General features: G+C 37.9%; 1 protein-coding gene across 2 annotated transcripts; it reads right to left on the bottom strand.

Moving 5' to 3' along the window:
* Nucleotides 1-280: 280 nt before the first annotated feature.
* LOC306991085 (EF-hand and coiled-coil domain-containing protein 1) lies at nucleotides 281-9,624 on the bottom strand. Of its 2 annotated transcripts, none has more exons than XM_079598586.1 (9): nucleotides 8,868-9,624; nucleotides 7,227-7,791; nucleotides 4,273-4,379; nucleotides 2,557-2,692; nucleotides 2,330-2,447; nucleotides 2,133-2,231; nucleotides 1,762-1,831; nucleotides 1,500-1,684; nucleotides 281-1,065 (listed from the first exon to the last, which is right to left on the bottom strand). In XM_079598586.1, exons 1-8 carry the CDS (start codon nucleotides 9,091-9,093, stop codon nucleotides 1,539-1,541), a joined length of 1,467 nt encoding a protein of 488 aa, XP_079454712.1. In that variant the 5' UTR covers nucleotides 9,094-9,624; the 3' UTR covers nucleotides 281-1,065; nucleotides 1,500-1,538. The 2 variants fall into 2 exon arrangements, with proteins under 2 accessions (XP_079454712.1, XP_079454711.1); XM_079598585.1 differs by having other exon boundaries at nucleotides 8,794-9,592.
* Nucleotides 9,625-17,086: the final 7,462 nt, after the last annotated feature.

Genomic DNA, 17,086 nt, shown 5'->3' with positions numbered 1-17,086 from the left:
TTATATATATTTTTCTTCACAGATAAACTACAGAGCTGATCAGAAAACTAAGCATTTAAATATCATCTTACTAAGACATATTATTGGGAGATATAGAGCGACGACTGATATTTATATGCATTCTAAGTAGTCTGCTATATTGTTTTAAAGATATACTAAATATACCAAATTGCATATATTTGTTCCGTTTGGGCCTCCATATTCTCCTATATTATTTACTATATGAGCCATAAAAGCCTGATGTATTAAATATACTAAAAAAAAAACTAAATAAAAACATACTGCTGCATTTTATTAAAATATCTTTTCTCCTGACTATTATTTCATATGTCAGGCCTTAAAGGGTTAAAAGTCATTGCATTAGATAATAAAATATCAAACCAGGTGGCATTGTTTTCTTAATTGTTCTATTTAAAAACTGGTCAAATGTATGAAGCTCTCATGAGCTTGTTTCATAAGCATTCCTCCAATGAGCCGACAGCGTCTGTAGCAGCGGGAATGCAAATGTGAACCGTGTCACATGGAATGACATCATGTGACAGTCATCATGTGACACATGAACATGCACAAGCACAAAAAAATTGCACCAATGTTTTCTTTAAAAAAAGTTGTATTTTTTATTTTATCAAATATAACTCATATTATTTCGTAGCATAAATATAATTGTTAAAAATGATTTTGTACTTTTCTCACACAGATTAAGTGCTTTGCAGAGAAATTACAGTAACACACCACAGTGAGACTGACCTCTAAAGCGTCTGTGGCCTATTCATGTCTTGCACGTAACAAAACGCTTGGAAAGATTTCAGGAGACATGTATATAATATGCGTTTGAAGAAGAATAGGTTAAAGTCGGCATGAATCAGAAGTTGCAATAGTCTTTTCTTATATTGTGACGTATATCCGAGTTACCCGGCCAGAAAACAAATGTAGGGCGGGACTTCATTTTGTCCATTGGGAATTGATTGGATGGTTGTGGTTTGCTATTGGTGGATCCCATATGAGTGACAGGTTGCCCCGCCCTCGCTCCAGTGAACACATCATCAGAGAAGAGAAGAGATGTCACTGAAAGAGGAAGGGGAAGTTATATTGATGAAAGATTATGAGAAGAGAACACATAAATAAATAAAAATGATGTGCACAGATAAATCATTTACAATAAATACTGCAATATTCCATAAAAAAAATGTCAATTATGATTTCATAGTGACACTTTCCACAAATAGGGTACAAAATGGGACTAGAAACATTTAAATTCAATGTAAAAAAAAATTAAAATAATAATAATTTTCAAGAGGTCAAACTAAATTTTGTATGAGCTGTTTTTTTATTATTAATAATTGTTATTTTATGTTGTGACATTTGATATGACACATAACAACCCCGTTACCACAATTTAAAAACATGCGTAAATAGTTTAAAACTTTAATTGTGACCCATTTCATTATAAATTATGTATTAAATGATGTAATAAAAAATGATGTAACACCAATTTGTACCCTGATAGAAAGTGTCCTGAGCGGGACATCTGTGAGCTCTCAGCAGGACATCAGGAGGGGGTTGGACGTGTTTGGGTGACCTGAGGTCACAGAAGGTCGTGACTCCTCCTCTCCTCCATCCAGGAGGTCACTGGAGAGAAGCTGCTGGCAGAGGGTGTCCACGACCTGGAACACTGGAGTGCAGTCTGAAGGACAGGATGGGAGTTTATCCAGCAGTTTGGGAAAAAAGACAGTAAATGAAACGCATCTAGACAGAGCTTACCGTGACTTTTTCTGCTACACAGATCTAGTGTGTTGATCAGTATTTTCCCCAAGATCCGGCGAGAGACTCTCTATCAGGGGTCAGAACACAAACGTTTTCAATACGTAACTTAACCACTAGGTGGCAGTGTGGACTTATCAATGCTACACTACTGTGCAATTTAGCACTGGCTATTCAGAAAGCGATTCTACTATACAATTTAAAATATGTCAGTGCCATTGTTTTGTCTCAAGAGGAACACCAGTAATGTGTGTTTTTTTCTAAGCACGTTTATAAAAGCTACCTTAATGTCCTAAATTAACTAAAGCCTAATCCTGGCTTAATCTAAGCCCTGTCTGTGAAACCAGGCCCTATTTGAATCTAATCCTCACTTTATGTGGAATCTGCAGCAGTAAAGTGAGCGCATCAGTCAGTCTCTCCTCCAGCAGTGAAGTGTGAGCTCTCAAGCGGTCCGGCTCTTTCTGCTTCATCTGCAGGCCGTGACGGAGAAGGCAAGGGTTTATTAGAGAAGATGTGGCGGATGACAATCCTGTAAACACATCATCCTCCTTTCTGCTTCATCTCTCACCTTTACTGCGTCATGTCCCCTCTCCTCCGCTTGAGGAATCCACACGCATCCTTTAGTTTCCTTGCTGTGAGTGGAGCTCTGAGAGACAAGCCAGTTGCAGATAGCAGCTTTCTGACACCTGTAGAAGGAGAACATGTCCGATTAATGCAAACATGCATGTGTTGTGGCCAAAAAGCACAGAAGGGAAATGATAGACTTGTTTTGTTTGATATTTAGGATATATTTACCCTTTAGCACAGCTGTGTAATCTGTTAATCAGCCGTTTGACCTCCAGGTGGCAGCACTGTCCTTCATCCATGCCTCTCTCCTCCTCTTCCTCGTCTGATGCTGCCCGGCCCTCTACTGACCTCTGCAGGCCTTCTTCTGCACAGAGACATTTAAACGGATAGTTCACCCACATTTTTGCAATTACAGTATTTACTCACCCTCATGTCTTTCCAAACCTGTAAGACTTTCGTTCATCTTCGGAACACAAATGAAGATGTTTTTTATTAAATCTGAGAGTTTTCTCCCTCCATTGACAGCGGTTTAGTCCAAACTTTCTGAAGAGACTCGATCGCTTTATATGATGAACAGATTGACTTTTATTCACATCTAAACATTGATCAGTGAACATAAACAGAAGCTCAACCGAACCTGCTTGACACGAGAACAAACTTCATTGGTTCTTGCCATAGACCGTATATAAAATGTACACAGCGACCCCATAGATTTCAACGGAGAAAAGTGAAGTCAATTAGAAGCACTCACTTCCTGATGGCTGACCGCACTGCGCAGTCTCAAACTGAGCTTGACGACGTAGATGTGACGTGAGCCTGTCTGACAGCTGTAAGTCTTCTAGTAGCTGTGCAGAAAGAAATCTGAATAATTCCCTTCCGAATCTCTCAGAGACGGAGAGCGTGAGTATTAGCTGTCCATGAGCAGCAGGAGCAACTTTATCACTCTCTATGGGCTTCTCCCTTGACTTTATCGACTTTATGCCTCCACGTCCCCCCGATTGCTAGCGAGCTTCTCCGCCGGTCTATACGGTAATTTCTCGACTGTGCGACAGAGAGTCGAGTGGTTATGACGCAATCGTTAGCCTATTTTTACAAAAACGGCTTTTACGGGGCCATAACGTATAGATACAAGGTAAAGGAGCCTTTTATACACTGTCGTGTTTCTTTATAAATAAATAATGGACAAATGGAGTCTTTAAACGCCTCAGATGTAAAGTTATTCGCTGTCAAATTGACGCCAAATTGAATGTGAGTCAATGGAATGCTAACAGTGATGGCTTGATAGCCACTGGCGGCCTGCGGGGAAGCTTTGGTTTCCGGCCCTTTGGTTCTTGCTGAAGCTCATGTGTGCTGCGTAACACGAGAATTAACCTCACTGGTTCTCTCATGTAAAGCAAACATGCTTTAAAATGTTCCGAAGAGAACAAGTCTTACAGGTTTGGAACGACATGAGGATAAGTAAAGAATGACAGAATTTAAATTGTTGTTTGAACTATCCCTTAAATGATCTACTACGAATGCATTATTTGTGCATTCATTTCCAAGATGATGCTGCACATCACTTGCTGAAGTAAACATGCAAGTGATGATGTCACATGACAACAATGAAGCATAATGTATGATGCATACACTCTAAAAAATGCTGGGTTGTTTCAACCCAATTTTGGGTCAAATATGGACAAACCTAAACGTTGGGTTAAAAATGTAATTTAAAAATTTAACCCACCAGCTGGGTTTGTCCATATTTTACCAAAAATTGGGTTGAAACAACCCAGCATTTTTTAGAGTGTATATAATGTATAGTGCACAGTACATACTGTACTACACAGTGTGCTAGTATTCCACTCTGTACATAGCAGCTGTTGAGATGCATGCCAAAGTTAACAAAGAAAATGACATTTCTTAAGATCTGAATGAAAGTTGACTTGTTTTTGATCTCCTTACCTCTTCTAATGAGGGCATCATCGTGGAGGGAGGGACATCCGGACCTACATGGTTCACCTAGTGTTTCGGTTCTGTTCACATTCAGCTCTGTGCAGGTGCACTGGGCCCTAAGAATAAGTCACAAAGCACAGTAAACATGATCAAATAACCATCTGTGCAGGTGAGTCAGGATCTTTGGATTTAAAATGTTGAAGATCACGTGACTGAAAGATGTTCTGCGCTGCTTGTGCTGCGGATGCATGTTTGATTATTGTCCCTGCAGAACCCGGCAGGTTTCGACCTGCTTCTCCAGGTGAGGAATGAGCATTACATCACCGCTCTGCGATGCAAATAATGAAATATTAACCCAGATATTAATCTGCTAAGCGTGTCTACTGAAAGCCAGCCATCTACTTGATTGATTGCAAGGTTAATATGAGCTAAAGTTTGAACACTGGCATTTGGCCATGCATGCTGGAAATGGTTCTAAGAATACAGAAGTTTATTAGTTGATTAGTTTAATAACTAGTTTTTGGTTTGTGTAATCTCTAATTCATACTCAATCGCAGACAGAGACAGAGGAGTGTTCAGGAAACCTGTGTAAAAACTAGTAGTTTTTGTTTTTTTATTTTATTATGTTTGGTGACACTATTGGCATTGAAATTACACATTTCCTGTTTAAGTGTTGAAAAATTAGACCTTTAGTAAAGACAAATGTATCATCTTTGCTTAAAAAATTTGTATACTTTACTTTTTTATACTTTTTTATTTTGCATATTATACTTACCGGTATAATATTTTTTGTAATAATAAGTGTAATACGATATAGGCTATTTTAAATAACTTATGTTTTTAGAAATGCAAAATCATATAAATTTGATTAAATTAATTATGTTTTTTTTTTCATTGATATAATATTCAAAAATATGCTACAATTAACTAAATTAATTTTTGCAATTGTGTTTGGTGATGCTATGTTACACATTCCCTGTTTAAGTTTGTGCATTAAGTTCGTTTAATATGAAAACCCAACACAAAAAAAAACGTCTTCGTCTTTTAAAGTCTTTTAAAAAATTTAGATTTTTTTTCAACATACTTAACCTTTTTAGCTTGTAGAAGTACACTAACATGCTAATAGATAATACTTCACATATAATTTCTCTGTACTTCTTTGTCTTAGATCGCTGTCTGCTCATACCTGCTTAAACACGTGTCTGGACGCAGGCCTGCCTTATATCCTTCCTCACAGGATATAATAAGATATGTAGAGTTAGAGTTAGATGCTGTAATAGCGGCTTTGAATGATTTGCTGTAATACTCACACTTGAAAGTAAATGACTAATAAGCGTTTTCAGGAAACTGTGCCATCCTGTGTTATTAAGGCAGGTCATTAACATCTGTCAAGGGGAAATCAAGCATGCCTTTGCAGGGCCATTCAATGCTACTCCTTAATAATCAAGCTGTGTCATAACCAACCCCTGTTCCTTGACTCATCAACACCAACTCGAGCCAGAATCCACTCTGGAGCATCACAAATCTTACAGTTATGCAAGATTTTGTGTTGATTATGGTTTCTTGTCTGGGAATGTCTTTGTGGTTTGCTCTGGGTATTAGAAAAGTATTTCTGTCATGACAACTCTCGGAGTGTTTGGCACAGTAATGGGTGTGACAATTTTGATATGTTTGGTCTTGGCGGAATAGATCTGCTGCTGCAGGGCAAGTACGGGACTTCCTACTGCCAATACACACACAACACACTACTGTGAGCAAGACATGCTGCTGCTGTACAATATAGCGTACATGAATTACCCGTAGCAGATCTATACAGGTGGAGCTGGGGAAGATGGAGGGTTTCTGAAAGCGCGCTGCAACTGCTACAGCAAATGTTGACCAAGTATTTGAAGGTTGAGCTGCGAGCTCATTGGCTACTGACACAGCAGGAACCAATCAGATGTGCACTATAGAGAATGATGTGATTGCAAGCGGATTGAGTTCGGGACCAGCCAGCGCCATCTAGAGTTTCATGACAGAACTTTATATGCTTGCGACTATTGAAGTGAACTGGTTCAGAATAATTGTGTAATTTTGATAAATGTAATTAATTTTACTTTATTGATAATTCCAATATAAAATGGTGACAGAAACATTAAGTAAAATCATGTTATGAAAAAATTAAATGTCTTTCCAAACCTGTATGCATTTTCTTCTTCTGTGGAAGACAAAAGAAGATATTTGGATATATATATTTTTTTTTTCAATACAATGAATGTCAATGGATTCCAGTGTTATTTTGGACCCCACTGACTTTTATTTTATGGACAAAAACAGAATTTTCATTCTTGGGTGAACTACGGTACACCTTTAATAATACTCAGACAGTACCGTTCGAAATATTTGTAATGTTTTTGAAAGAAGTCTCATATTCACTATAGACTCATATACTGTCCAGGGACAACGGATGAAAAGTAGCCTTTTGGCTAATTCTGGTGCATTTGCAGTAATGATAATTAATGTACACTGTCCCTGTCAAATAAATAAATAAACTGTAATATTATTAAAATTCAAAATATTTTTTAAATATATTTTTAAATGTAATTGATTCCTGTGATGCAAAGCTGAATTTCCAGCATCATTACTCCAGTCTTCAGTGTCACACGATCCTTCAGAAATCATTCTAATACGCTGATTTGCTGCTCAAGAAACATTTATGATTATTATCACTGTTAAAAAATTGCTTGTGTGTAGCTTAATACTTTTGTGTAAACCGTGATACGTTAGTTTTCAGGATTTTTTTGATGAATAGAAAGTTAAAAAGAACAGCGATTATTCTGTTATAAATGTCTTTACTGTCACTTATGATCAATTTAATGCATCCTTGCTGAATAAAAGTATTAAATTCTTTCAAAAAAAAATGACTGACCTCAAACTTTTGAACTGTTGTATGATAGCAGTTGATGAATAAAAGGGAAAAGTACCTGAACTTCTCCAGCTGGTTCTCCAGGCTCTGGACTCGTTCTCGGAGCAGATCAGCTCGTTTGGCCTGGTCTTGTAAAGCTCTCACACCCTCCAGCCCAGCGGCCAGTGACCCTCTGACCTCTTCTGTCCTCTTCTTAATCCGTGCGTTCTCAGTCCTGACACTGTCCACGGTCTCCTGCATCCTGCTGAGCTCTCCATAAGCTGCCATCAGCTCTTCCTCTAACCTCTGGTTAAACCTCATGGCTTCCTCCAGCTGTCCATCACGTGAAGCACGGATCAGCTCCAGCTCTCGCAGGAGGTCTTTAGTGCTTCTTCTGGTGTCCCATTCCATGTGTTTGGATTGTCGTGATTTTGTTTTGCCCCCAGCGCTGCAGTCTTGTGTCTCCGGGGTTCCACCAGCAGTGTGTTGGGGCGGCACGTCTTTTCGGCGTAACGCCACCTCCAGTGCCATGCACCGCGCGTCGCTGCTCTGCAGGGCTGAACGCAAGTCCTCCACCAACTCCCTCAGACTGGCGTTCTCCAACTCTAGCTGGTCCTGCCATCTCCTCTGAGGGTTAACATCCACTGCAACAAATATTGTACAATTACACCTTCAGTACTGACCAAATGTATCACTTGAAAACATAAGGTAGCTACAGTATAAGGTTAATCAATCATTTTCATAAATATGATACGTTTCACATTTTATGTTACTATTATTAAAACTATCATTTAAATTGTTTACCAGATATTTTTAAATAAAAAATAGTCAGGTTCTCTGAGAGTTACAGTAATATCAATATCATTTGTAATGTTTATTGTAAAACATTACAAAATTAGACTTTCAGTAATATGACTAAATTTAGCATTTTAAACAGCTTTTTGCTTTGAAATTAATTAAGAGAAATTATACATTATGTGTTAATCAGTGTAAATATACATTTTATGAATAAATGTTCAATAAAATATTTATTGGTATATTCTTATAAATACATTTTCTGCTTGTTTGCTTGGATTATTATCATTTACTTTAATAATACACAAAGAAGTATCTTATGTTCACCAAGGCTGCATCTATTAGATCAAAATACAGTAGAAACTGTTTAAAATCACAATTTAAAATAACTTTTTTCTATTTTAATATATTTTCAAATGTAATTTATTCTTGTGATCCAAAGCTGATTTTTCAGCATCATCACTCCAGTCTTCAGTGTCACATGATCCTTCAGAAATCATTCTAATATGATGATTTGCTGAAACATTATCATTAATATCATCAGTATTATCATTGCTGAAAACAGTTGTGCTGATTAATATTTTTGTGGAAGCAGTAATACGTTTGTTTATATAACATTACATTTAATATATAATTAATATGCAATTTCTGGAAGGCACAGACATTACACTCCTTAATCTCCAGTAAATAAATCTTCATTAATTATAATTAAAGACTAAAAATGTCCCCTAAGGCTTGAGTTTTTGGATGGAAAAATGCAGCTGTTAAAATGGTCCACCTGTCCTGACAGGTGTGTGTGTGTGTGTGTGTGTGTGTGTGTGTGTGTGTGTGTATGTGTGTGTGTGTTGTACCTGCGTTTTTCGTGTATTCCACAGCAGAAGTCTGCGAATGATTGAGATTCTGAGAGTGTCCGGGTCTCACTGACCTCTTTCGGTTGTGATGGTCGGTAGACAGATCAAAACTGACGCACTTTCTCCTCCGGACACGGGGACACCGGAGTCGGATCTCGCGCTCGATGTGTTCGGTCTCCTCACTGACCGGGAGTCGAGCTCCAGTCTGTCTTTCCTGAGCTTTAAGCGAGAAAAATCCACATAGTCGTGCGTGGAATTCTTTAAAGTTAAGCACACGCGGAAGTTGTTCTGAGGTGCCATTCTCAGTCCCTGCGCTCGCGGGAATCCCCAAAATCAAACACAGACTCCTGAAGTCCTCATCCGAGACGAGATCATCGCCGTTGTAAAAGGCTAGATGATGAAACACCTCCTGGAGATACTGGTCCACGCCGGTAGCCAAAACCACGATCTCGTTTTCCACGCAGGAATCTGGACTGAAGTGGTGCGCGAGAGCGCATCTGAGCCACTCGCTTTTACGCGCCGCGCGGACCCGCGAAACCTGCATGACTGAAGACATCCACGAAACACCCGGGTTTCTACATGTCCACCTTCTTCATACAACAAATGTGTATATGCAAAACGTGCTCTGAACTTCCAAGATATGAGTATAAAAAGCAACGCTTTACATTACAGTGTCAATGTTTCGCCTAAAAATGATTAACTGAATCGAAAATGTATTGTTGACTTCAAATTCTTTCCTCAACCTCTTCCTTCAGGGTGTGTGGTTGTGTGCGTCTTCAAAAGACCCACTCCACCCTTTGGGTTGACAGAGGAGTGTGTGTGTGTGTGTGTGTGTGTGTGTGTGTGTGGTGTTTCCATGGCACGTGAAAGCTTTCAGATCCGTCCAATCACAGCTCACTTCAGACTGAGGATTTTTTTGGACCACGACCAAGAAAGTGATCTTCTCTGGAGCTTGAAGACACTTAATACAGGTAGTGTGGACTCTTTTAAATGGAAGCTTTTATCTAAGTTTAGAGATCACTTTGAGGGACTTTTCAAGCATGACTCATTGACTTACAAGAGACTGAAATGAAACAGGTAACACACACCCATAGGTGTAGCCTACAAGCTGCTGCTTACAAAGACTAAAAACAATAAATATAAAAGTCAATAAAAGCATACAATTACGCTTTTTTATTCCAAATTAATAAAATAAGGACAACACAATTATTTTGTGTGTGTGTGTGGGTATGTGTGATTTCCACCTTCTCAAATGATGTAGCCTATTATGTTTATGTTTAATAGTGCTCTGGTATTTCATGAAATAAACAATTAAATAATTAAATGAATGAAGCAATATTTTTACAGTATTTATTTGCACACTTTGCAAATGACTTGAACATGAGTGATTTAAATAGTTAAGTTAACAAAGTAGGCTACCTGAACTTGTGTGTGTGTGTGTGTGTGTGTGTGTGTGTGTGTGTGTGTGTGTGTGTGTGTGTGTGTGTGTGTGTGTGTGTGTGTGTGCCACATGTCTGTCTGTCTGTCTGTCTATCAGATAAATAGATAGATAGATAGATAGACAGACAGACAGACATGACACATGTATAATATATCATATGTCTATATCAATTTATCACAATACTTATCTCTGCAAAGATTTAGTCAGAAGATGGCCTCAAGTCACAAGCTTTTGTTTCTTAACTGGAACTTACAGTAAGTTGACTTCCCGTAACTACAGACCCTTGAAGACACCTGATACAAAAGTCCTCTGTCTCTCAGATATACAGTATCCCACTCCGGAAATATCTGTCCTCACCTTAATAGCCTATTCCTGACAAATAATGTCATCCGACAGGAAATACTCCCACAATTACACTGCTCATTCCGTCACGTGTCATGTTGTATTTTTTCTCTATAGTGACTCAGAGAAAAGTGCTTTTGTTGAAAGGTGAGCGCAAACATAAGGTAGCCCGTCATTGTTTTAAGTTTTTTTTTTTTTTGTGCATTTTCTGGAAGGTTAATCACCAGTGGATCTCTGTCCTACTTTACATGTTATGTCTTAAATCTACTTGAATCGTGTTATATCTTTTTGTAAGCGCCAGATTGTCTATCTAGATGTGAGATATGGTTTCTGTTAGGTCTTGATGAGACAAGTCAAGACTCCAGAGAGCTATTTTACAGAAAAGCAGACATCATTTTGTCAGTCATAGATCATAGGCATGTTTGTGTTTTCATCCCTAAAATGGTACATCAATCCCATTCAATTCTCAAATGAGAAATTCGTAGCATTGTCTGGTGCTAATGTACATTAAAGTGTTTTTACATGTGTGTTCAATGCAGAAGTTGCTCCCTCAATCATGAGCGGTTTATTATTTTTACGTCTGGCTTAACAAACACCATAAAAAAAAACATAATATTAGTATGCATTATTTATCCACTATCCATCATTTAAAAATGTAATGATGTTATTTATGATTTTATTAATTGCCATGCTTTTGAAGTTTTTTATATTTGCATAATCAAACATGAGTATAATGATAATATTGTACTAATATTAATATGAATTATCCCTTTTCTATAATTTTAGCATATGATTAAGAGGATGCTTGGGCAAAATTATACATTTTCCATAATTAAACGATTAATGATTAAAACCTTAAATTATCCATTATCCATAATATTTTTTATTTAATTATCCACAATAAATATATATTTTTGCACTGGGTGTTGCTATACATTTTTAAAAATGATTTTTTAAAATGTGTTTTAATTTAAGAGTTATTATGATATTTTAAATAATATTTAATGATTAATTATCCATTATCCATGATAGAACCACTAATTATGATATTTTGTTTTCAAGATGATAGTCACCTCTTACCTATCTTAATCTAGACCTAATTGCTTTGAAAATGTAACTTTGCTCTTTGAAATTTTCTGCTCAAGTGTAACCAAAGAATAAATACCCAGTTTCTTCAGCCCACAATCTGAAGAACAGCAAACATCCCACATCCAAGTTAAAGATTATCCAGAAACCTGTTCACCTGGTATAGTCAACACAGGTAAAACATCAATATCACCAATGTGTTCATTGTTTTCCTCTAGTGTTTGGAAATAGATTTGAGGAAACGTTTAGTTGCCACACTTTACATTGAAAGAAATTGTCAGGATAAGCAAAGCACAATCGAAACAAAACAGTCTCGAAAGCCAGACTGAGTGAGTGATGAGAGTGCTTTAATAACCAGCGCTCAAGAGACTCTCAGATGTAATACTCTCAATAGGCTTCCTAATGATGCATGAAATCAGTGTCATTTCATTTGACAGATTATTCTCTGTAATCTTTTTCAGATTACTTTGATTCTCAGAGCCAAATGGGATTGTAATGCTGTGCGTGGAAAATGAAACTCCCCCGGATCAATAGAGAATCACATTGAGCCATTCACATCCAAACCGGCAGCTGCTCTTCTAAAGCTTGTTTACTTTGGTTGAAAGGAGCTTATTTGAAACTGAAAGGTTTTTGGAGCCCACGGCATTTTCATAATAAGGGGAGAGGTGTCGGGGGTCAAAAGGCCACAGGGAGAAGATACAGACCACGTTTCTGGAAGGCAATTGCTCCATTGATGGGGCTTTTGTTCAGTCCATATGTGCTTCTGTGGCTCAAACTCAATGCGAGTGTATAAGCAGGTAAAGACAAACACCAACGCTCACATGCAACACCTTATCAAACCCTTCCCTGACCTAGATTCGGTCTCAGAGAACACATCCCACCTCGTCTTAAGGATCTCAGACTCTCTTCTGAAACTCTAGACTAGTCTTTTTCCAGTTGCTTGACACCATGACGTGCTCATTTAGCTGATAACATTCGTCTCAGATTTAGATATCAAATCCTTTTGATTTCAGAAGCACTTAAGCATAGAGTATGTGTGCAGGCATTCCTGCGATGTGGAATTCACTGATTTGTCTGGAAGGATTGAAATGAAATTCATACAGCCCTGCACACAATTTCTTATCACACCAACGTTTACAACAGCCTATAAAACACTGAATTGATGTTTGTGTTCCACCATAGTATAGACTTGGCTGGGGTACACAGTTTTACTTCTTCTGCAATAAATGTAGACTTCAGTTTCTATACCTGAATGGCATCTTTTGAGATTATGGTGTGTTATTGGTACGAGACGTCAAAGCTGTAATATGGATGAGTTATGCTTGTCAAGAACACATAAGGGTCATATTTCCCCTCCAAATGAAAAAGCTATTTATAAAGACTTGTGACATTGCTTTCATTACAATTTTAAATTTTTCCATCGACATGTTTTTGTGATGTACACAAAACTCATTTTGTGATGAACGTCTCTTTACATCCTGATAGCAATCACTAAGTTAAAGGGGTGGTATAATGCCCTTTTCACAAGATGTAAAATAAGTCTTTGATTTCCCCAGAGTGTGTATGTGAAGTTTTAGCTCAAAATACTCCACAGATATTTTTATATCATGTTAAAGTTGTCACTTTTTGAGGGTGAGCAAATACGCACCGTTTTTGTGTCTGACCCTTTAAATGCAAATGAGCTGCTGCTCGCGGAACGGAGGGCGGAGCTTCAAGAGCTCATGTCCTTTTACCTCACACAGACATGCACTGAAAAGTTCAAAAACGTTTAGCCTTTTATGTTCAAACCGGAGTCAGACAAAGATGGAGAGACTCAGGAGGAAGTGACAACATGTAGAATGCAACAGGACATTTCTGAATGGTTAGTTGATTAATTTATGTTGCTGATGTGGAGTTTATGCAGACACGTCGCCGAGCCCAGAAAAATATCTAGCATGCTAGATATCCAGAGCTGTCGCATGACTCAACCACATGTGATGTCATGAGCTACAGCCAATCAGAGTAAGGCATGGGTTGAGGTCACCGTTTTTTGTTTTTTTTTCAGAGCAAATCATCGCGCAAACAGTTTGCAGCACTAATTTCTGTCTGACGTCCATATTCAAACAAAGACTCGTGTGTTGTGTACTTGTGTTCTTCTTTGCTGGGTAGTGGCGCGCGTGCTGTATTGCGTCATTTCCGGTTCGTTTTATCGCGTGATTTTTCATGACAAAACGTGGTTTGTACACAAGATATAATCGTTGGATGACAGAGTTGTGGTCAACTCGTGTAGTGCGTTACCTCCTGTTGCGGATCAATCACGTGGTGTCGTGTGGTGTGAACAGCTCAACAACTTGAACACTCCTGATTTCACAGAGAGCAAGTCATGTAGTGTGAACCGCACAGTTCAGCCCGACGGTTTAAAATCCTGTGGTGTGAACTTGCCTTTAGCGTATGCATTATTCCGCGCACCTGCTCACGCAGACATCACATGTCCTCAGTGCGCTTCATGCTGAGTTAGACAGACGTCAGTCATGAGCACCGCAACAGAAACATCAGCCGCCTTTTACAGTTCCTCCTGAACCAAAACAACAAACTTACGGCATAACTACTGTAATTGGTACGAGATGGAAACCTGTAACGTTTTACTCGGAGCGGTTCATGAAATCTCACTGACCCAAACTTTTGAACGGTAGTGTGTATACAATATACACTAAATATATGCATACATGCTCAATACATGCATTTCAATGTACAACTTGTCATTTACTTTTCGTGCATATGACGAAGTTATGAAACTTAATTTACTCTCATAAGCACATCTAGTCCTACACCCTGCAGGCTCTTTCTCTGTTTGTTGTTGTGCTATTTTAAAACTCATTCCACTCATTTTCATTGTGATTTTTCACTCTGAATGGATACAACAACAAAAAAAACTTTAAAGCAAACAATCTATTGAAGCGCCAATCTTTCTTTCATTATTCATGGTGTATGTGTTTCCGCCAGCTGTTTAGTGAGCCTCTCCTCTCTTCCTTCCAAATGAACCAGCTTCTCTTTAACACTCTTCAATGCAATTGTCTACCTTTAGCTTTGCGCACAACAGATGCCACACACAAAATAGCTGAAGCAGGAACAGTAAATTCCCCAGCCTTTAAATCAAGTATTGTTCCCGCTGTAAAGACCTGCAGGAGACTGAAGCCGCGGCAGCTCTGGCGGGTTTACAAGAGACCCGGAGGGCCGTTTAAAGCGGGACGTGTTGTGTGTGGCCCGACACTCACTAGAGGAGGTTAAAATCATCAGGGCTCGTCTGTGAGGAGGATGAGACACATAAAGGAAGACATAAAAACTCTGACAGCAGTGCAGATGGCCGACCGAACTTTGCTTACACAGTCCAGAAACGGCTTTAATGATGTCACTTCTGTCATTTCTTATGGAACTGAGCTTTAGTGAAATAAACTTCAAGTGTGAATTGTGGACGTTTAGATTGCATTTATTCATTTGGCAGAAACTTTTCTCCAAAGTAATTTACAGTATATTTCCCCTGGGAATTAAACTCATGACCTTGGTGTTGATGGTGTCATTTTCTGTCAGGTATGCAGGAATGGAGCACGGCCACATGATATTAACAATGTTAAAATGAAACCGTTTTTGTGGGAGAAAATGTCCTAAAGGGCCTTGAATTGTTTACTTTGTATTCAATTAAATGCACCAAACAACACATAGAAGAAAAACAATAAATCCCATATATTTTTGTGTTTTAGATGTGTTTTGTTTTGTGCTGGCTTTAAATTCTTTGCTATATTGTTAGTTCTTTAGTTTTAAGTAATAGTCATTTTGTTATGTGTTATGTGCATTTTATTATTTAGCTTTACTTTATATAGATTTCAATTTTAGTTATTTTATTTCAGGTTCAACTTATTTTTCAGTTAGATGCCAAGACAATACTTTTTATTATATTTATTTTTTAAAGATTTTTCATGTATATGTTTCAGTAGTTTCTTTTTAGCTTTAGTTAACAATGACAACAATGTGTGGGTGGTTGCTAGGGCGTTGCTATGGTGTTACTGTAAGTCAGTTTTCAGATGTAAGTTAACTATCGGCCAAGTTGTTGATCCTGTCCGAAAAACAGTCCTAACCCCTAAACATAACCCTATAAGTTATCCCTAAAATCAACTGGAAATAATAAGTAAATAACACTGATGTAGAAGCAACACTTTTTGTAAACCTAAACTTGACATAAACTGTAAACTTGTCTCTAAAATCTGATTGATTGGAATATATACAGTAGGTTAAATCACGTTCACTGTGCTTGTTACATTTCATACAAAGTGCACTATACTCAATTCAAGTATATAATAACAGAATTATCCATGCAGTTATTATGCAAAATGTTCATATGTAAAACATTACATGCATGTTTCCCACTTTTTGTGAGACAAATGTGCATCTGTAAAGAAGTGACTTTCGTCAGTGTCAGTTTTACGGCAGTCTTGTGGAGTGAAACAGCCGATCATGAATATGTTTGGGAACCCATCTGTCTCCTTTTTGTTAAATTACCCAGCAAGCAGGAATCTATACTTAGTATTGTGCATGTGTAGGTAATTATTTACAGAGGATTTTCTGTGTGTGTGTGTTTGTGTGTGTGTGTGTGCGTGTGTGTTTGTGTGTGTGTGTGTGTTGTGTGTGTGTGTGTGTGTGTGTGTGTGTGTTAACATGAAAGAATACATCCTAAATGTAAAGTGCATATGTGTGTATGCATATTTGCACATGTGAAAACAGGGATCCAGCACAATCTTTACTGCACAAGAAGTGTCAACATGAACTTTGAAAGGGGAATTTGTCTTGGGTGTGGAGATCTTTGGGTCACCCAGAAACAATAACCCTTTATAAAACAGCGAACAGGTAAGTCATCGTCGTGTGTTCATTTGAAGAGCAAACATTTCTGAAGTCTTTGGTATCACATGAGCTGTTAGCGGTGCTTTTGCAGACACAAGTTCAGAGTTTCCAGGATACATTGACAAGCAACCAACCCCCTTTAGAAAAATCACACAACATTCCAGTCCTCAAGAACAATTGAGAATCCCTGACTAAAGACGGAAACGGTTGACAGAGACGTGTATCTGCAAGTGTGAAAGCATGACATCAGTGTGTGCAGTGGCCCATTCATTTATGCTCCCTGGAAAAGAAAACCAATGCCTGAGAGGGATTGTTTCCTGTTAGACATGACAAGTTAATAGTGATAAAGAATATTTTACAGAACAACAGGCGAGAACATATTATATTCTGTTTTTTAAAAGCATTTTTTTCTTGTGATAAAAAAAACTTTTAATTTATAAAGTACCATTTTTCCAGCCACATAACTTTATTGGACTTCTACAAAGCGTAAAAAATAAATAAAAATTAATCAGTTAATCAGTGTTGTAAGGACGTCCTTTTTAAATAACATAT

Source organism: Phoxinus phoxinus (genome assembly GCF_949152265.1).
Source record: "Phoxinus phoxinus genome assembly, chromosome: 22".
Taxonomy (NCBI): Eukaryota; Metazoa; Chordata; class Actinopteri; order Cypriniformes; family Leuciscidae; genus Phoxinus; species Phoxinus phoxinus.
This window is presented reverse-complemented; position numbering and strand designations above follow the sequence as displayed.